The sequence below is a fragment of the Aotus nancymaae genome, unplaced genomic scaffold, assembly GCF_030222135.1.
Source record: "Aotus nancymaae isolate 86718 unplaced genomic scaffold, 86718_ANA_hifiasm-v0.15.2.pri h1tg000108l, whole genome shotgun sequence".
Taxonomy (NCBI): Eukaryota; Metazoa; Chordata; class Mammalia; order Primates; family Aotidae; genus Aotus; species Aotus nancymaae.
Window position 1 is genome coordinate 9,109,919 of NW_026988523.1, and position 21,433 is coordinate 9,131,351.

Below are 21,433 nucleotides of genomic sequence, written 5' to 3' on the forward strand. Positions count from 1 at the left end.
TCAACAATTGGGAGGCAGAGCAAGCTAGAGGGGAAGGGTCATGCTGTCTTAACATGAGCTTCTGGGGTGGTAGATTTCAGTGTCTGCCGCTTGTCTACCAGAATAGCAGCAACAAAGCATAATCTGTAAAGAAATTTCCAACCTATGCTGTCAGGCTGTCTGCCCAGCTGACGCTTGATAGGAACATTCCTATCTCTGGAATGGCAGACTATGGCCACTGTGGTGAGCATCTAGTAAGTCTAAGGGGCCATTGAGCTCTGGTTGAGTTACTCCTTAAAATAACACTTCAGTGAGAATAGCAAGGCTCCGTTTGCTTATGGTAAAGTTTTAAGTTTCACTGATGCTGAGAAGCTAAAGGTCTTTGACTATACATAAATTTAAAAAGAGACCAAATGTTTGTTTCCCTTTTTATAAGCCACAAGACATGTGTTTTTAATAGACCTTTAATTCTTTGCATCAATGCAAACATAATATTGCATAGTGCTTTCAAGGTCACCAATAAAGATACTTGGTAAGTATCATAAAGTAATAGGAGTAGGGTAGAGTTTTTATGGATTAAGAGACTAGAAAGAGAGATGTCTATACAATTGCCATTCTTTGCAGTAGCTTTATTAGGTCCTTCCCTGCTTATAACTCATTTCATTTTATCCTTTTACTTTATGTTTTCAATCCTCTATTTCCCTTTTTCTTCTAAAAAATAATGATTGAAGAAAGAGATTGAACTGGACTTCAAGGATCATGCAGTGTGATGGAAAGAACAAGAAACTGAGAGTTGAAAGGCTGCCTTCACTGTGGCCTGAGGATAATTCTCAAGGCAACAAATTTGTAGTATCGTGAGATTTATCTTGAAGAAGTAATCTGGGTGTAGGGTGGGGAACTGAGTATGATGTCAAATATGGAGTATTCATACAAGCATTATATAGTGTTTTAAATATGGAGTATTCATACAAGCATTATATAGTGTTTTAAAAAGTCAGTATACTATTTATTTGGGATAAGTATTCCAAATGTGTATCAGTGCCTTTTCTTCTGGTCTTCATAACAGGCTGGTCTCTGCCTCATGTTCTACTGAAAGGTAATGCTGGCTAAAAGTGCCATCAGAGTCTGATTCGGTCTGGTTCTGCTATTCTCTAAGTACCAATTCCTTGCTGTGACATTTACTCGTCTTGCATGCTCTCTAGGGCATACATGAGTGTGAAGGAGCTGAAGGAGGCCCTGCAGCTGAACAGTACTCACTTCCTCAACATCTACTTTGCCAGCTCAGTGCGGGAAGAACTTGCAGGTGCTGCCACCTGGCCTTGGGACAAGGACGCTGTCACTCACCTGGGTAAGTGAAATGAAGACCACACATGGTAAGAAAAAACAAAGAGGCCTGAAGGAAGCTTGTAAAAGTAAGTTTGGAGAAAAAAGAGAGAAAGTAAATTTAATCAGTGAATTAGCTGCTTTGCACTGCGAATGGCTCTTGGTAGAGCCTGTCAAAATGTTTCAATGTAGACAAGTAAGAGGGATTAAAGCAGACTGGCAAATGCCCAGGATGTTCTAGAATGAATCTATAATTTAGATGCAAATAAATTGCTGGCATAGACTAAGATTCATTTTAAGTCTTGAAGAGCCCCAAGCGGGGAACTATCAAAATATCAAGAAGGTGGCTGGCCTGTGAAACCTGCTTTATAGTGATGACTGTTCTGGAAAACTGGTAGGCTTCTTATATGTTGTGAGCTCCTGAGGAAATCCTGGGAAATTCAGGAGGTGGGGCTTACCTGCTCTCACCAGGGAAAAGGGTGGATACCTTAATCCCAAGTGCAGCTACTGAACACTTAAGAAAGACAATCCCTTTGTAATGTCTTATTATTATAAAGGGAAATCCTATTGACCAAGCAATAAGAGTGATTACATTCGTTTTATAAACATATGGATAAAAAATAATTATTGAACATAATTAGTATACATTTCCAAAAAGTATTAGATAGCATTCTATAAAAATTTATTTTAAAATAAGTTACCATAATAGAGAGTAATATTTTGTATTGGAAAGAGAATGATTAGACAGAGTGGAAAGAATTTTATAAATGATTTTTAAAAGGTACTGCAAAGTTGATCTTCCTAGTAATCAAATAAGAAGCAGAGAGGAATAAATTAAAGAAATAGAACATAATGCTGTATATGTCGAACACTTGGTAATAGTGAAGTCTAGAACTTACTGAATTGACAATAAAAGAAAATTTGAGCAAGTATCCAAAAGATAACCGGTGTTATAGATTGGGGAAGGAGGAAGATGAGCAATGTGTTAGCGAAAGACCAACAAACAAACAAACAAAAGGTTGCTGTTCAAGTGTGAATGAGAACATGAAAGTCCACGGGGTGAATCAGGTTGAGATCCAAAAGGGGTATGTATACCAGAAAATGGAGATATATGCAGATGTATATATACACATATGTATAACAAATTAAACATGTAAGGATCCAAATTACATGTTCTACTAGCATGCATAGCTGGGTTTCATAGGCTCTATAGTATCTGATTCAGTTTTAGAGTCCTGCAGTCCTTTTATCTCTAAACTGTATTTCTAGTTCTTGGTACATGAGAAATCAGAAATTTGTGATGTTAGTGGTGGCCTAGGGCTACCAAGGCAAGAGCATTGCATGTGTTGATAACGTATTGCCTGGTTCCTCAAGTAAGGACCTGATATTTCCAGGCATCCAGTATAAACCAAAGAAGGCATTCAGATTTATCTACAATTACCACAAGTGAAAAACTAGGGAAAGAGAGGTTTCTGGGTGGGATGAGACATTTTGTGGGCCTGTCAGAAAACAAATCTGTAAGTCATAGACTGCAAGACTGCACTTCATGGCTGTTGGTTTCAGGAAAAGTTCTAAAGGATTTCTGATACAGTGACAGAAAGGGGCTGTAGATTTTAGTCATACATTTCCAAGATGGTCAGGTTATCTGGAGACACCCCTGTTCTTTCCAGATGAAAGCTAATTGGGTCATTCTAACCTTTCTGGTGGCAGTGGGTGGACTAGAAAGTCATATTCCTGTAATCCATTTATTAGTGAATATGGGTGTTTTGAGCTATGCTCACCAAAAGTAACAGTAGCAGAGGGGGGTATATAACACTGTAAGAAAATATCTCCTACTTGGTGCGTACTCGAATCACCAGTAATAACCTTTCTGGTGTATGTCTGCAGAGGTCCTGACAGCAAGGTCTACTCAGCAGTGGCTTTTGTGAGGCCCAAGTCTCTTCAAAAGGAACTGAATCTATTTGGTTAAAAGACCTTAAAAAATTATCTCCTTATAGAGAAAAATCTTGACCTCTTGATAAGAGTTGTTGGGCAGGGACATACCATTGAATGTTTTCTAACTTTATTAGAATTGGGCATTGGCAAGACTCATTCAACTATAAAAAATGAATAAAATACTTTAAAAATTATTTATTTCATGGCATAAAATTGGCTAAGGCAACAAGGACATGAGGAGTCCAATCCCAAACAGAAGAAAAATGCATTGAAGTGGGTCTCGTATATAACTCAGTCTTTTTCCTTTCAGGGAAATTGCCAAATTATCAGTGGAAGACATAGAGACAGAGCAGAGAGCAGCAGCCTAGAGCTTGCTTTGGTCTCGCTACTGGGAAGACAAAAATTAGAGTTCAGGTTTTCAGGGCAACCAAGACTTGAGGGATCAGGATCCTAGAGAAATGGAAATCAGAAAAAGTGAGCCTGATTTTCTGCTTGTAATGTCTTTTAAGATATTTGTTAGTTACTAAACTTATACTCTCAGGGCCACTGGGCAAGAAAACAAGTAGAAAATAACTTCTAAGAGATTAAAAAGCCAAACAGTGATTTTAAGAGTGTCATAACAGAAGAGACAAAATTGGGAGTTGAGGCCTTGTTAAGGAGGAGGGGCTCTGAGACACCCTCTGTGCAAGGGTAAACCAAAGTAGTACAGCCTACCCAAAGCCTATGATCCAGCCTGAAACACGCTTTTTAAAACATTTCAATAGTGTTGGGGGGAACAGGTGGTGTTTGGTTACATGGATAAGTTTCTTAGTGGTGACTTCTGAGACTTTGGTGCACCCATCACCCAAGCGGTGTACACTGTACCAGTGTGTAGTCTTTTACCCCTTGCCCTGCTCCCACCCTTCATCCTGAGTCCCTAAAGTCCATTGTATCATTCTTATGTCTTTACATCCTAATAGTTTAGCTCCTAATTATAAGTGATAACATATGATATTTGGTTTTCCTTTTTCTGAGTTACTTCACTTACAATAATGGTCTCCAACTTCATCCAGGTTGCTGCAAATGCCATTATTTTGTTCCTTTTTATGGCTGATCTCAACCTAATTCACTCCTTGGATTTTGATGTTCTTGTTCACCCTTGAACAGCAACCTTTTTTGTTTGTTTGTTTGTTTGTCTGTGGCTAGTACATTGCACATCTTCCTCCTTCCCCAATCTACAACACTGGTTATCTTTTGGATGCTTGCACATTTTCTTTATCCACTCATTGATGGATGGACATTTGGGCTGGTTCCATAGTTTTGCAATTGCAAATTGTGCTGCTGTAAACATGCATGTGTAAGTGTTTTTTTTTTCACATAGTGACTTCTTTCCCTTTGGGTAGATACCCAGCAATGGGATTGCTGGATCAAATAGTAGATGTACTTTTAGTTCTTAAGGAATCTCCATACTGTTTTCCGTAGTAGTTGTACTAGTTTACATTCCCACCAAAAGTGTGAAAGTGTTCCCTTTTCACCACATCCACATCAACATCTATTATTTTTTGATTTTTTGATTATAGCCATTCTTGCAGGAGTAGTGTGGTATCTCATTGTGGTTTTGATATGCATCCCATCTATTTTTCTTTGTTTTTGTTGCATTTGCTTTTGGGCACTTGGTTATGAACTCTTTGCCTAAGCCAATATCTAGAAGAGTTTTTCCAATGTTGTCTTCTAGAATATTTATGTTTCTTCCTGAAACACTCTAAATCCCTCTTTGGAGGAAGTTTATCTGCCTATATTCTAACTACCTAGCAAAAGAAAGTTAAATATTCTTTGGAGAAAGGCATCATCAAAAGCCTCTACAATTGTTCATGCACAGTGTCTAGGAATGAATAAAAAAAATCAATTATTTCAGGAGACAGAGTCAAATGATGATAAACAAAGCAAATCATATACAGTCAAAAATTATCCAGGTATTGGCATTGTTGGACACTGGCTTTAATTATTATTAATATGTAAAAATAGATGAAAATGCATAGTTTCTTCAGAGAACTGGAATCTCTATTAGTGAATCAAGTAGAAATTTTAGAACTAAAAGTAGATACCAGTAAGCAAAATTAAGAAATTAATAGATGAGTGTATAAACAGAAGAAAAATTTAAGAACTAGACCATTGTAGAAAACTTACGAATTGAGGAAGAATGTGCTGGGAAAATATAGAATACATCTTAGGAAACACTTAAGACTCCATGAAAAATTTTTATTGTAAATTGGAGTTCTAGAAGAAGAAAAACAAATTGTGGGCAGAAACAATATTCAAAGAGAGAATGGCTGAGAATCTTGCAAACCGACAAAAGGTATCAAACCACAGGTTCTAGATATTTTATCAACTGCAAACAAGATGAATAGAAAGAAAATATTTGCAAAACACAAATCTGGCAGCTGACTGTATTTAGAAGATATACAGAGCTACAGAACTCTCAAAACCCAACAGCAAAACACACAAACAAAAATTTCAGTTAGATACTTTAAGTTCTGAGGTAATGCAGGTTTGTTACGTAGTTATACACGTGCCATGATAGTTTGCTGTGTCCATCACCCTGTCATCTACATTAGGCATTTCTCCTAATGCTATCCCACCCCTAGCTTCTCAACCCTCAACAGGCCCCAGAGTGTGATGTTCCCCTCCCTGTGTCCATGTGTTCTCATTTTTCAACTCCCACTTATAAGTGAGAACATGCAGTGTTTGGTTTTCTGATCTTATGTTAGTTTGCTGAGAATGATGGTTCCCATCTTCATCCATGTCTCTGCAAAGGACATGAACTCATGCTTTTTTATGGCTGCATAGTATTTCATGGTGTATATGTGCCACATTTTCTTTATCCAGTCTATCGTTGATGGACATTTGCGTTGGTTCCACGTCTTTGTTATTGTGAACAGTGCCACAATAAACATACATGTGCATGTGTCTTTATTCAACAAACTAGTGGTTTCCAGGGTGTAAGATTGAGGAGGCAATGCATGGTTGGAGGTTGAGAAGAGTATAGATGTACGTGTGGCCTAAAGGATAGCAGGTCCTGGGACACGTTAATAGTGAGAAAACAGCTCTGTATCTTGATAGTGGTGGTGATTACACAAATGCATACGTGTGATAAAATTGCATAGAACTACATACACACACACTTGACTGCATGTAAAAACTGGCAAAATCTGGTAGACATCTGTGATCTCTATAAATAAGCAAGGTACTTTGCATATAGCAGGTGCCCTGTGAGTGCTCATTGAATGAAGGTATAGATGAGTAAAAGTATTAAATTTAAATGGTTTCAAGAAATGCTTAAATTGTCTCATGAATCACTGACTTATAATGGAATTGCAAAAGAAACAAGGAATATTTATATTTTATTCTTAGTCCTTTGAGAAATCCCTTACAACATGATTATTAATGTGCTTTTCAGAAGTAAAAGACTAGACCGAACAGCTCACAGATCTGACTCAATAGGAAATTGTGTTCTTATTTATTTCTCTTGTTCAGTCATAACTGATTAAGCAAAGGAACTGTATTGACTAAAATCAGGTGTAGAGTAGTACAGACGGCTGGCATAACATGATAGAGGAAGACATTCAGAATTTTCTGAACAGAGCCTTTTTGAGACTCAAGATGGGATTTTCCATTTGTGTCAGCATGTAGAGGCCCTACATTTTTAGGGTCTACTGAGTAACCTAGCAGATAAGCATACTAGCTAGAAAGTTTGAAGATTGAATCCAATTTCTGACTATCAGTGGCTTAAGTCACTATGTGGAAAGACCAAGGTAATATTTGTCATCTCGATTTGCCATCAGCATCATTTCTGCCCTTTCATAGGATTTTGTGCTTTCAAGGCTGTGTTAACACAAAGAAGAATCTCTTCATAGGTGGATGAATGAGCGAGATGTTCTTGAGCTCTAAGTTTCAGTGGTTTGAACATTTTTAACCATGATAAACAATACCTGAATTGAAAACATATCTCTAAAAACAGAACACTTAAATTAGTCATAAACCAGCCGTTTTATAAGGCTTGGATACCATATTCATGATCATTCATTCATTCAGAGAAAAACTTGAATGTGTTTTGTGGCAATGCCATAGATAGAATAATGAAAACAGTCTGTCCTTAAGGGTGCACAGCGTGATTGGGAGACAGTTATATAATACACATTTGTAATACTATGTGATGGCACCACACATGAAGTTAGGCAGGAACATGGAAGGGAAAGTGCCTAAAAGCATTAAGGAAGAGTTCCCAAGGGGGCTGAGGCTCAAGATGGGAATTGAAGGATAAGCAGGAGTTTCCTTGGCAGACACAGGAGAGCATTCCAGAGTGGAAGAACTGGCAGATGGCAGGGTTCAATGCTGTTAAAGGCCTGCACACACTTAGAAATGGGTGTGCTTTGCATGGCTACAGCAGTGCTCTTCAAACTTACTGTTTTCTCTTGTACCTGTAAAGAGACTTGAAAAACTCAGCAACCCTTCACACATTCTTAGAGTAACACCTAAACATCTAAGAATAGGTTTAATAGTAGCAAAGAAAGTAATTTGGGACATACAATTTTATTTTAAATTACTATCATTTAAAAATAAATCTAAAATTTACTTTTCTAAGTGTCTTCTCAGTACCGTACCAATTTGAAAATCACCATCATTTATTTAAAATAAAATCATGGTCAAGTACTTTTTAAACGTTGGGCAAGAATTCATTTTTCTTTTTTCTCTTTAAATTTGTGCTTCCATTTCACTTCTATAGAATTTTATACTAACGTAACATACATATATTTTTTGAGAGTCTAGTTGGTTATCTGGTTCTCAGCTAAAAACATTTTGAATACACAACTCTTTGGTGATCATGTTTTGTTAAACTAGACTTTCTTTCTTGAGATACTTATATGTTTGCATGTAGTTGTAAAATGCAAAAAAGATTCTGTAAAACCTTTACCGATTTCCCCTAAGGTAACATCTTGTAAAACAATCTCACAAACAGGATATCAGCATTGAGACTAACATAAGTTAGAAAGTGTTAAAAAATTTCTCAATTGAGTTATCATTTGCAATGATTACTCTTCTACAATTGATCAAAACAATATTTTTAAATGTTGACTAATTGCTAGTAAAAACAAATACATAGGAAACTCCTCTTTTCCCCATCTCCTTATTTATGTGAACAAAGTTTCATAGCACTTTCAGCTATAAACGAGAAATAAAGCAGTATGATTGATGTTAAATCTTTTCTCACTGCAGCAATAATTACTATCCATCCACAGACACAAGAACTACTTTGGGGTTCAGGGAGCCACATTATCTCCTTAAAATACACATTTCCCGTGTTCCTTATCCACTGCTGGTCTTTTTTTTAACTGTGCCAAAACAGAGTGATTCTTCCTGGAGATAAGGAATAAATAAGATGTGTAGACTGGAGTGCACATGTAAATATGTGGAGTCATTCATTAGGTAGCCTACATGACATACACAAGATGAGAACTATTCCTGAGAATTACCACCTGGCTTCTGTTTTAGATGATTTAATTGTCAGAAGATGACATTCAGTAAATGACGCTACTCTGGCTGCCTTGGAGTTTAGAAAACAGGGAGCAGTCTTGGCTATTAAACAGTTTAAACAAAATTACCATAGAATTTGAACTTTACACTCTGAAATTTGGTTACTCTAAACAAAGATTCCTGCATTTATAAACATGTGATGTAAATAATCACTTATATATGTGGTGATTTGAAAGGTCTTCTCTTTTAAAACCTGTACTAAAACTTACTGAATCCTTGATGCTCCAGAACAGTGCCTGGCATAGATAAATGCTCAATAATGCTTAATGAATAAATGAATTATAGGAAGTATCTTTCCAAATCCTACTCTGGAGTGCCTATAATTCTGTCATGATTTTCATGCAAAGTAGACAAAAAATTCCATCGTGAGGTTGTGTGTGTGTGTGTGTGTGTGCGCGCGCGCGCACGCGTGCATGTGTAAAGCATTTCCCCCATGATGGAACAAGGAAAGGATTATATATTAAATCTCTAATGCCTTGCTAATAACATCTTCAGTTTTAACTCAACAGATTACTTTTCTCCACAATGTGGGAGTGGCTAGAGCTCCCTGAGTGCTTGACTGTTAGAGACAGGAGTAGCCGAATGGTATACACGGAGACAAAAAATGACACCAGACTCTGCAAAATCTTCCCTCTCTACATGCTTGTCTTCGTTCAGTCTTGTCTGGAACAAAGATTGCCTTCTAATGAGACCACAAGCTGTAAAACCAAGAAGCCAAGCCAATACGAGATTTGGGGATGAATGGCTCCTGGGCTGGTTCTCTTAAAGATTCACTTCTCTTTTTAGCTCCAGTTTTTTTTTTTTAATCTTCTCCATTTTTTTTTCTCTCTTCTTACTGACCAGTCCACCTACACCACTTGTTCTTTCCTTGCCCTGACCTGAAGTGCTCCTTCCTTGGACCCCGAGGCATGCTCTTAAAGCTTTGTCCCTTCATTGTGGACAGCATGTTTTGAGGAGCAGAGTTTCACCAGTCACTGGAAGTAATTACATAGGCAGCTGCAGACCAGCGCTCAACCTCCCCATTTTATGGGCATATAATATTCAGCCCTAAAAATTTTATAGAACTGTTTTAGAGTTTTTCAACCAATATTCTTTTCTCAAACTGTCCAATGATTTTTGTTGTTGTTTTTTGTTGTTTGTTTGTTTTTGTTTTTTAACTAGAAATAGCTTTGGGAAGCATTCTCTTTACCATGAGCCACTTGGGTCATCTTGTGTTAAAGCCTGGAAAAGCCAGTAGGAACTTAAAAATATAGAATCACTTTGGGAGCTTGGCTGTTTACTACTAAGATTTCGTCTTCTAATTAGCAGATTCTTTCTTTTCTTCCCCCACACCATCCCCTAGACCACACAACAACTCTGTCTTACTGTTTTGGCTTATCTTTTGTAATCAAGGCTGAAAGATCTTCTAAGAAGGCATGCGTTCTCCTGCTGCCAGTCCACTAAGGAGCAGTTGTGCCAAACATGGCCCCCAGTTGATAAATCCTGGGAACCCATTCATATTGTGTTCCATGTACAAGTTGATGGTACTGGCACGCATTGGGTTTATGTCTTGGCTACACATTAAGGTATGCAAGAAATGTAACTTACTTTATTCTTCTGTCATTAAACTTAACTTCTATTTTGAGCCCCCATCCTACTGAGTAGTAGTAATTTAATCTCAGTCAGTTATGTCTGTTATGCTTGGGGCTGTGCCTAACCTTGGAGATGGCTTATAAGTGCCAAGGCCACAGGAAAAATAACCCACCTGAGTCACAAGGTGATGCTGGTCACCTGATATGACCCTGGTTCTCATCACAGGGACACCCTCAGGGACATTCTGGCAGGCTCTGTTACCATTCCTGCTTAGCTTTGGTGGTCAGTGGTTCCTCTCTAGAGCTAAGCCACTTATTCAGGAATCTATTGCTGTAATGAGTCAAGATCCTTCTGCTGTTGGATTACACAAACCTATTTTGGGTTTTTATCCCTTTTCCAGCTTGAAAGTCAGGGTACAGTCAACTTTATTGGACCCACTACCATCTATTCATTCCCATTATTTACCTTTTGTCTCTTCCCTCTTCTTTCAGCTTGAGAGAATCTTTTCTAGGCTAATGTGGTAGTGGTCGTGTTGGCAGTGTGAGAGCGAGGGTCCCTATTTTCAATCCATCCACCATGCTGGCTCAACCATGGATGGAGTCCTCTTAGGATTCGTAGCAGAGGCTCAGAAAACCCCACAGCCAAAAAAGAATTTCTTGTTTCCTTGCTTTTCATTCTGTTGTATTAATTTCCAGTGAGGTTAATATTTGTAGAAAAATCTGGCATTGTGAATTGAGTGGAGTAGGGAAAAGAGAGCCATGAAAGTACTGGGATAAAATGCTAGTATTTCCAATTTTTTTCATCCTTTTACACTAGTACTTTAAAGCTTCCCCTGAGTAAGTATTCCTGATCTTGTTACCCGTCTGTCTACAGGATGGGTGTTGGGGAAGTGAGTGAAGGTGGAGGGAGCCTGAAGGTGTCTCAGAGTGGAGGCTGGGGTGTCGTGGCATAGTTGAGAATATACATGTGCATTTGTTTTTTCTTGCTGTTTCAATGTGTCAGGCAAGAGCAGGAATACCAAAGAAGGGATTCCACTGTAGAGGATGGAATCTCGTCCTCACCCCACTCCCCGTTCTACTATCAGTTTTTATTTCTCATCTGTGTTTTAATTTTGTCCTCCAAGATAAGGAATGATAAGAATTAATGGTTTTGAGTATAAAAATAATAATTATATTCTCCGTAACTAGAGAAGTGGGAAGGGAACAATTATTGACACTAGAACAAGACATCTTGTGTAAATCTGATCTAATAATATTTTGAGGTCTATGAAGAATTATGCCAACAGCTCCAATTTGGTAGGATTTCCTTTCCTCCTGCAATTGGCAGCCTAATTTCAGACTGCTAGGAATCAGTTTTTAACCCTAATATGTTGTCTATGAAGAGAATAGGCACTTGTGTATTTGCAGCCCTGTCCAAGTCTTGCTTGCCTTCTGGGTGCCTGCGGTTGTCAGGATCAGAACAGTATGAAGACAAAGTGTGAGCGGCTTGCAGGAAAATCAGAGATCCTTGTTGAGGTTGTTTTCCTACTGTGCCTGGCAATGCCTGGTTTCACTCTGGGAGGTCTGTCCAATTTATGGTCAGGTCCCACCTTCCATTTTTTTTTTTTCAATGAATGAAGATTGGTGGGAGCTGATGAAGGTTACAGGCAAATGAACGTGTCCTGCCAGACTGCACATAGAATTACAATAATATTGAGAAATGGTCTAATATATATTTTGAGTCTCTTTGTTCTAGGAAATAAGCTACGTGCTTATGTATTTACATTACTAGTTTAATCTTCATGACAATCCTTTGAGGTAGAAACTCTTCTTATTACCATTAAACAGATCCAGAAACAGCCTTGAGAGCATTTAAGGAGTGTTTCCCCATATCAGGATCAGTACTTTTCCAGTGCCAGTCAAAGAAGGAACCCTGGCCCCTCCAAAGGCTACTTTGTGAGAGAGAAGCTTCTGTCCAGTGGTGCAGGGACCCATGTGTAACCACGCAGAGTCTGACCCATGTGACTGGAAGAAAGTGTGAGCACAGGTTCTAGCTTCAGAAGATAATGCTGGTTCATTTGAATATTAATATAAAATGGTACTGACAAGTAGCATTTCTTACTATTGTTTCATTATTCCTATGATGCTGTCCCTGAGAAAGGATTGCAGCTTTTCCTGAAACTGGGGGAATGCACAGTCCCTCAGGGCCACTCCTCCCCACTGGGGGAATACTTAAATGGTGGTGATGGCAGGAAGGGATTGCTACTCTAGCCACTCAGTTTTTATTTATTATTAATTATGTATTGTTAATGAAATGCTTGTTTAATGAAAAGAAATGCTTGCATTTCTCTTATTAGATTTTGGGTAACACGTCTTTATGCCTCACTCCAGCTTTGGCATGAGTACATGTGTGTGTGTAACTTTTATTAAAACACAAAAGAACTTTTCCAAACTAAATCACCAAATAAATTTAATGTTTATCCCCACCCCTACATCGATGTGAGTGTGATGTGTCTCAGTGAGTAATGAAAACCCACTTCATAATAATGTGAGTGCGTATGTCTGTGAGTGATTAAAACTCATTCCCCTAATAACTTCACAAATTTGTTTTAGTTGGAATGAAAAGTGAGTGGAAAGAACAGTATGGGACCCCTCTGTGTATCTGTGAGAGTGGATGAAGGGTACAAACCGGTTGTATTAGTTCATTCTCACGCTGCTATGAAGAAATACCTGAGTCTGGGTAATTTATTAAGAAAAGAGGTTTAATTGACTCACAGTTCAGCATGGATTGGGGGACCTCAGGAAACTTACAATGATGGCAGAGGGTACCACTTCACAGGGGGCAGGAAAGAGAATGAGTTCCAGTGGGAAATGCCAGACACTTATAAAACCATCAGATCTCTTGAGACTCATTCATTGTCATGAGAACAGCATGGGGAAACTGCCTCCATGATTCAGTTACCTCCACCTGGTCCCACTCTTGACATGTGGGGGGATTATGGAATTATGGGGTTTACAATTCAAAATGAGATTTTGGGTGGAGACACAGCCAAACCATATCACCAGTAGAGAGGGAGTGAGGATAAAAGGGTGACGAATCTGGTTCACTTGGAAATCTGCAGCAGGTCTGAGTAGGATGGCTGGCTTCTCACTGCCAGCTTTCCCGTTTTCCTCCGGCCACTGAGAGATGGGAGTCTTGGAACACAAGCTGCTAGGCTGAGGCAGTGACAGTCCATGACAACACAGATTCCTTCACCTTTGTTCATGACTGCCCCACAAAGCTGGCATGTTAGCTCTCAGAATCTGGGAATACAACTGGGAAGAAATCTTAGTGATGAGCCAATCTACCCCCTCATTTTACGGAGGAAGAGATTAAGGGAAAGGTTAAACAGCCAAGGCCGTGCAGCTAGTGAGGGTCAGCTAACACTCCACACTCCAAGTTCCTCTAGTTCTAGTCCAGGGGAATAATCTTATAATCTTGTGCTGTAGCAGATACAGAATTACCATAAGAGGTCCAGGACCTTGGACTTTTTGTTCTCAACGTGTGTTAGTGTACACAACATTCATCCCTAAATTAGAGCGATATTTTGTTCTATATTTTCTATATTTCTATATTTTGTGCAATATCCTAGTTAACACACATGTAGTTACTGGACCAGTTGCTGTGTCTTCCAAATAAATGAGTTTTTAGCATAAGTACATCTCTCCACAATTGAAAATATAACTTGTGAATGTGTGTTAAAATGCTTATGTTGTTAATGAAGATGTAAGTGTTGTTTGGTTAAAACTTTATTCTTCTGTGTTGGGAATGTGCACCAAGAGTGCTACAGTGAACCCTGGCCAATTGTCCCGGGTATAGAGGGGATTTGCTGGGAGGGTTGAGGGCTTGCATTTTTATACTTCTTCCTCTACTTATAAAAATGCTGGTTTACTGAAAGATGGCTGTTGCAAAATATCCTTAGATTTGGAAGCATCTCATTTGGGGTTGAGGTAGAGACTTCTGGTGATTACTATAATGGCCATCCCCATATCCTCAAGTGTTTCCAGTTCACACTCCTGATCATCCCTCCTTTCTTGGCACATGTTGCTTTTTGCCATCCTTTCTTCCTAGAACCATCTTTCTTTTTGTCTATATTTTCGTTCTCTTTACTGAAGGATATCACAAAAGGCCCTGGGCCTGACTGGCCGTAGGATGTGGGGATATTTGATGTTTGCTCAGAGCTAAGACATATGAGTAGAAGATAACTATTGATTGGAACTTTTCTTTTTTATCTTCGATAGTGTTTTCTGGATTGTGCTCTGAGACATGTGGTACTCCAGAGATGTCAAAAGATATTCTACCCCAGACAGGTTCTGTGTTCAAATAAGTTTGTAAAGCAAAGGATAAAACTCAATTGATGAAGGACTTTTCGGGGCCCTTAATACAATTCACTCTCATATACATTATAAATTTTCAGGAGGATAGTATGGCATGCTGCATTTTCCTCAAGCATATTTAACCAGTAATATCACTTGTTTTTTCAAAGTATTACCCAGGTTCATATGAACATAATTTATGAACATAATTTGGGAAAAAACTAATCAATGTGGATTCTTAAACTTTATAGGTGAATTGTGTAGCCTTTCAAAATCCTATTTCTGAAGATTAGTTTTTTTAAAGCCAAAACTTACTTTGAAGTGGGGGGAAAGAAAGGAAAGAGTAGGCAGAAAAGGGATTAAACATATGTAGAGGGTTAAAGTGTAGTGGAGGAGAAAGGATGAAGAAGGTGAAGGCACCTGGAGAGGCTGCTGGGAAAGAACAGAAAGCTGTTCTCTTAGAATTCTCTCCACTTACGTGAAGGTCAATATTGCCATTAAAGCACTGGGGGCAAAATTGTACATGAATTTTGGTGATGACTATTGCTGCTATTGCTTATGGAGACATAAAGTATGGACCTCTTGGAAAGTGGAAACACTGTGTCTCTCCAGGTTTATTCAAATAACATACACTCTTGAAATAGACCTGTTTTCAACTTAGTTTAACCTTATGTTGCCATCATGATGCACAAATAAAAGAAATATTCAGAAAATAACCTTATAAAAAGAAAGAGAAAGAAAAAAAAGTATGAGGTTAAAGAATAACATTTTTTACCAGAAGTAGTAGAAATAATAAACATTAGAGGTGAGGTCTAGCTTTACCTGGGATGTGAAGGGAGACACTGTATCTTAGATGAGTCTGGGCATGGCTTGGGTAACGTCAGTGTGTTCAAGTAAACTGGGAAAGACTGGAACTTGAACTTAGAAACTGTCCTGTGCAGTAAAGTAGTCATGAGAAAGGCAATTGAGCTGCCTCTTAGATAGGCCAGTGGATGTGGCACCAGATACCCTGTGATTGTCTCCTGCCCATAATGCTGTGTATGTAGCTGTATATGGGATGTTGAATGGAGGCAGGAATAAGACATAGTCCTTGGAATATGATCTGGCAAGAGAAAGACAGAGCTAGTCTCCTGGAGGACCTGCTATACTCAGAAGACTTAATATAGGGAGGACTCAGGTGTAGAAGTGAAGCAAGTCCTGGGAACTGGGATCAGACCTGGGACAGAAGGACAGGGTCAGCTAGGCAGCACAGCCAGGGGTGACCTTGGGCCCCAGAGGGTTGATCCAGGGGTGTGAGATTCTCTGTCTCTTCTCTTAGACATAAGACTGGACCTGGCTCTGACAATTTTGGGGTATAAAGAAGGAAAGCCAAGTGGTTCAATGATGGGAGAGGAGGAAAGCAGGAATTAGGATTTCACCAAGCTAGACAGATAGAAGTTGTGTCACTCGGATATCCTTAGCCTTTCCTTTGTGAGGTTGCAGTGATACTAAGTCTCATCTGAGCCTGATTGAATGCAATGAACACCTCCCTTCGTGTTCTCATGGAGAACACATCTGAAACATGAAGATTTAGGGGGAGTGTAGGGATTGTTAAACCAGAAGCAGCCTACACAGCTGTCATTTCCTTTAATGTGCCAAACACTAAAAAATAAACAAAAACAAATTTTAGTGTTATCATCTCCACTTTACAGACAACAAAACTGAGTTCTAGGAGGCAAGACAGCTGTTCAAGTCCTCAGAACTGGAATGTGGAGGAGTAGGAGTTAGGTCAGATTTTCTTGACTCCAAATCCCTTGGACTGTTGCCTAGACCAATGATTCTCAACCCGGGAAGTTTTTAAAAATGTCGACACATGAACCTCATCCTCAAATGTTTGGATTCAGTTCATCTGGGGTGGCATTTGAACCCCTGTATGTCTTCTTTTAACTCTCCCGGGTGATTTTAATGTGCATATAGAGCTGAGAATTCTGGCTGTCTCTCATGTCAACATTACTGTCCTGGGCCTCTAGTATAACACTCATTCATGTAGAGAATAAAGAAATGTGTATTAATTTGTTTAGAGGGTTTTTGTGGCAAGAAAGATGAACAATGACTAGATGTCACCAGAAGTTATAAAGTGACTTTTTAGAGGCTGAAATGGAATATTTGATGTTTATCATAAAACATAAGTAAGGATCGGAGAGCTACTGTTCACTCTGTGCTCTGAAAGGCTTTTCAAAACGTTCCTTGCAGGTGGCATTGTCGTCAACCCAGCCTATTATGGGAAGCCTGGCCACATTAACACCATGATCCATGAAGTCGGGCATGTTCTGGGACTCTACCATGTCTTTAAAGGGGTCAGTGAAGGAGAATCCTGCAATGACCCCTGCAAAGAGACCGTGCCATCCATGGAAACGGGAGACCTCTGTGCCGACACCGCCCCCACGCCCAAGAGTGACCTGTGCAGGGAACCAGAGCCCACTAGTGACACCTGTGGCTTCACTGGATTCCCGGGAGCTCCGTTCACCAACTACATGAGCTACACAGGTACCACCACTGTCTTGTTTTGTTTTCTTTTAAGAATACATGAGGGCCTTTATGAGCTGGGAGGGTGGAGGTGTGGGAGCTGATGGGAAAATGATTAATTGGTCATTTGTGTCAGAAAGTTGAAGTGTATTTATTATAGGGTATTATTTTTTCATGTCTTTGAAGAACTTGAAGAAATACTGAAATATTAAGGTGGTTTGTTCACTGAATTCTCCTCTACTAGATATTTAAAAATATGCTTCTAGATAGTAAAAAAGGCATATCACTAAAAGCCCTCCTGTGATCCCTTTGACTTCTAGAATGCGGTTATTCTTATTTATGCCCACATTTTTAGGCATTTACTCTGAAGAAGAATCTAGTGAAATTAAGGGAAAAGGGTTTATGGGTCAAGGTGGTTCTTCGTACTATTTTTGAATTTGGTCAAGAAAGTGGCTTGGTTAATTTAGGCTCAGGATTTTTTTTTTTTTTACTGTATGTTATTTTAAAAAACAAAACGAGATTATCTTTTTCCAGCACTAGTCAAGCACTAATTCTTAGCTGCCTAACACCCTCCCCCCACCAAAAAGTGCCATCTAATTTAAAAAATGGCATCTTCCTGGCCCTGGAAAAACTTATTGTCCGGTCTTTCCTTGCTTAATTCAGCTTCTGTATTATTCTTCCCTGTCTCTCACGCCTTCCTTGTTTCTGGTGAAAAGTAATAGTGACCAGTTTCCTGATAACGGAAAATTTATCCCTAAAATTAAAGACTGATTTGATTTGATTACCTAGTACAATGATGAAAGAAGATTTTTTTTTTCTATAAGTTTCAAAGGCTTGTTTGGTGACAGGTTCTTCTAGAACTAGCCAAAAAAATAATATGCCACCAGACCCTGGTCATGACTTTGATGGGAAGAAAGCGTGATGAGCTGGTCCATCTGTCACCTATCAAGATGTGTCTATCTGAGTTCCATTGCAGTGAATAATTCAGCATGTCATGAGCACCTCTCCTCCCCCATCAAGGGACAGAGAGATCAGATGATGCCATGCAGAGGGCAGAACTCTGGAGGCAGCACCTTTGAAGGGGGAAGAGGAAACATTTAAGAAGCTGAGAAAGGCAGTATTTGGGGTGTTTTCACTGGAAAAGTCCCTGAAACGAAGATAACTCCCTTTCCAACCTATGCTAAATGTACCTGCTAAAGAGACTTTGCCATATCCAAAAGTAAGGCTGAGACCACCATTCCCAGCCCTGCTGTCTCCTTGACATTTGGCTCTCTTTTCCCTTGAGCAGCTCTACTGAATACTCACTAACCTCTGCCAGCGTCACTGGGCAATAAAGCAGGTGTCTGCAACTCCACAAATGTTCACAAGTGAAAAGGCCATCTGTTGAAACACTGCCATCTTGTGGTTTGCTGAATAAGCAACCGTCAGCTCAGAGCAACCTGAGTCTCACCCTGGGCCAGCCCAACTTTAAGGTCATGACCTTGCTTTAGAAAAGAAAGTGCTACATCTCTGGTCTCTGTCTTCTCTTACACATTTCCAGCTTAGACCCTTTCTGGAAGAGATTGCATTTGTTCATCCAACAAGTGCTTATTGAGCATAATAAGTTAACTCAGCCATGAACAAGGTACAATTTATTCCTGCCTTGGTGGACTTGATGGGTTAAAATCTCCATCTCTTGTGCTACCTTTTTTGTCTCCACAGATGATAACTGCACTGACAATTTCACCCCAAACCAAGTGGCCCGAATGCATTGCTATTTGGACCTGGTCTATCAGCAGTGGACTGAAAGCAGAAAGCCCGCCCCCATCCCCATCCCACCCATGGTCGTCGGACAGAACAACAAGTCCCTCACTCTCCACTGGCTGCCTCCTATTAGTGGAGTTGTATATGACAGGTGAGAGGGGCACTGGCCATGGGTGAGCTGGTTCATTTCTCTGTGGCATTTCATATGAATAACGGGAAGAATATGAAGCCAGGGGAACTCCAGTTTGGAACTATAAATGTGTGCATCACTGCTCAGAGCTGCTGCTCCAGCCTGCTCTGTTCTCATTGCTTTAGCAGAGCTCTGGGCTCTCCTGCGAGCCAGTGGCTTATAGTGAGTACTCACTGTCCCTCAGGGAGGCCTGGAGAGGCTGACCAGTTTGACCGGGATGAATTGGCAGAACTGAGAGGGCATCTGCCACTTGTCCCTGTCAGCTGTTCCTCTGCAGCATGAGGGTGGAGTGGCGGCTTGCCACTTGCACAGTGGTGTCGGGGGAAGGATTACAGCATGCTTCTCCAGGCACTTCTGGGTGTGGGTGGGTGGGAGTGTGCCCACTGCCACAAGCTGTGCATCGGGGCTTCCCTGACTTATGCGGGTGTTTCTGACACTTTCTCAGCCTCCTGTGCCCACCCCTCTTATGGCCACTATCATGGAATTGTCATCCTCTGCTCATTTTCCTATCTGCCTCACTTGCCTGGCAACTATTAGGGGAGGCAGGATTATTCTTTGTCTCTTTCCCTGCCACCTCTAATATATGTTTACTGAATAAAAGCATTACACCTAAAACTAACTTTAATTCGTCCTTTGCCTATTGATTTAAAAGAATATCAGAGAAATGTTTGGAGATAGGAGAGAAAGGTAGGAAAATGAATGACATCTGATAATTGGTGGTGGGGATGGGAGAATGTCATTTCACTGAGAAGGAACAGAACCCCCTCCATGACCTGTGCAGACTGCCCTCTTTCAAGACCTAATGCTGTATTCTGAATAACGACAGTACCTTACCTATTGGTTGCACTATGTGTGAAGTGTTGTGCTAGATATTTTACCTGCAGTTGTCTTATTTAGTCTTTGGAGTAAACACAGTTTCTGCTAAATGAGTGAGAAGTCTGAGGCATAGAGCAACATACAGTGGCAAGCCCAAGACCCCACAACTGACTAGAGGTGAACTGGGGCGTCCAGTGGAAATTCAGGAATAAGGAACACGGAATGGATGATTTCTTTTAATTTAGAGCTTTCTCATTTGGCACTTTTCTTCTTTGTACCACACTTTCTCTCTGGATGTCAGGCTTCAGCTAAAGAGAAGGATGTCCCTGGAGCAAGTTTCTCTGTCCTTCTGCTTTGCTGAAAGCATTGGGAGAGAGCAACAGAGAGACAGGGATAGGAGGAAGCTGGTGAATCCTCTTTCATGGTGGTGTTTCAGCCTCCCGAGATCTTGATACCTGTCTCTGATACCTTGATACGTACTTCATGTGTGACACCACTTACACCTCACAACCCTACAAAGTCGTTTCATGGTCGTCGGCCCCCAAAGTCTCATGGGCTCTGTTTGTGATTCAGCACACGTCTATGTGATGTGTGTGAGGATCATCTTCCTGCAAGTGTGACCTTGTACAGCTTTGGTCAAACTGCCTGAACAGCAAGTCCTCTGTGGGTATGTGCAAACCAGAGTTTTACATCCGTTTATGTAACACATGTAAACAATTTAATCTTTGAATTCTCTCTCTGGTACAAACGTTACGATAAAGCAGACATCAGTACGGGCTTGCTGAGAGTCTGTTGGCAGAAGAGGCTGCGATTTGCTTTCTTTTCTCAGCTAGGTGGACTACAGTTTTGAGACCTCCCAACATGTGTGTTGGGGGACTCACGTCACATGCCCAGCGATTTGTGTCATGCTTGGAGTTGTGTTTACTCCACCCCAGCAGGTATTTGGAACCCTTATGTCAGAGAAGAGCCCCAGCTACGCACTCAGCAGCAGCCCCGGAAGGGCCAAGTGCATCAGAGGAATGAGCTTTGGAGTTATGTTCACATTAGAAGTGAATGCTGATTGGAGTCAGAAGTTGGATCTTAACTACACCTTTTAGTTTCCAAAGTACCGGACACTCGATGGTGTTTGGGAACTTGCTCAAAGGAATTAAGGAACTTGTTGTGACCTCAGGCAATTTCCTTAACCTCTCTGAGCCTGAGTTTTCTCATTTGTAAACATAAGGTTATTACAGGAATTAGAAATCATTTATGAAGAGCATGACATAGTGGCACGATGCCAGTTATGTGAGGTACTTCGGAAATGGGAGCGGCTGTCGTAATTGCGACCTTTTGTTAAAATAACATCATTTTTCTGGCATACTACAAGATGAGCTTCTTGTCTCCTTACCTTTTGAGAGACCGCGACTTGATGCCTCCCTTTTCAGATATGTCACTCACAATTGGGCGTCTAAAAAGATTTTAAGTC

At 40.1% G+C, this 21,433-nt stretch overlaps 1 protein-coding gene across 3 annotated transcripts in view; it reads left to right on the top strand.

Moving 5' to 3' along the window:
- Positions 1-21,433, top strand: part of PAPPA2 (pappalysin 2) — a 376,815-nt gene that overhangs the window by 206,072 nt on the left and 149,310 nt on the right. For all 3 annotated transcript variants that reach the window (XM_064370884.1, XM_064370885.1, XM_021668059.2), the window contains exons 4-6: positions 1,182-1,327; positions 16,947-17,240; positions 18,921-19,113. In XM_064370884.1, the coding sequence (XP_064226954.1) occupies positions 1,182-1,327; positions 16,947-17,240; positions 18,921-19,113 (633 nt within the window). The remainder of the gene's footprint in view (positions 1-1,181; positions 1,328-16,946; positions 17,241-18,920; positions 19,114-21,433) is intronic.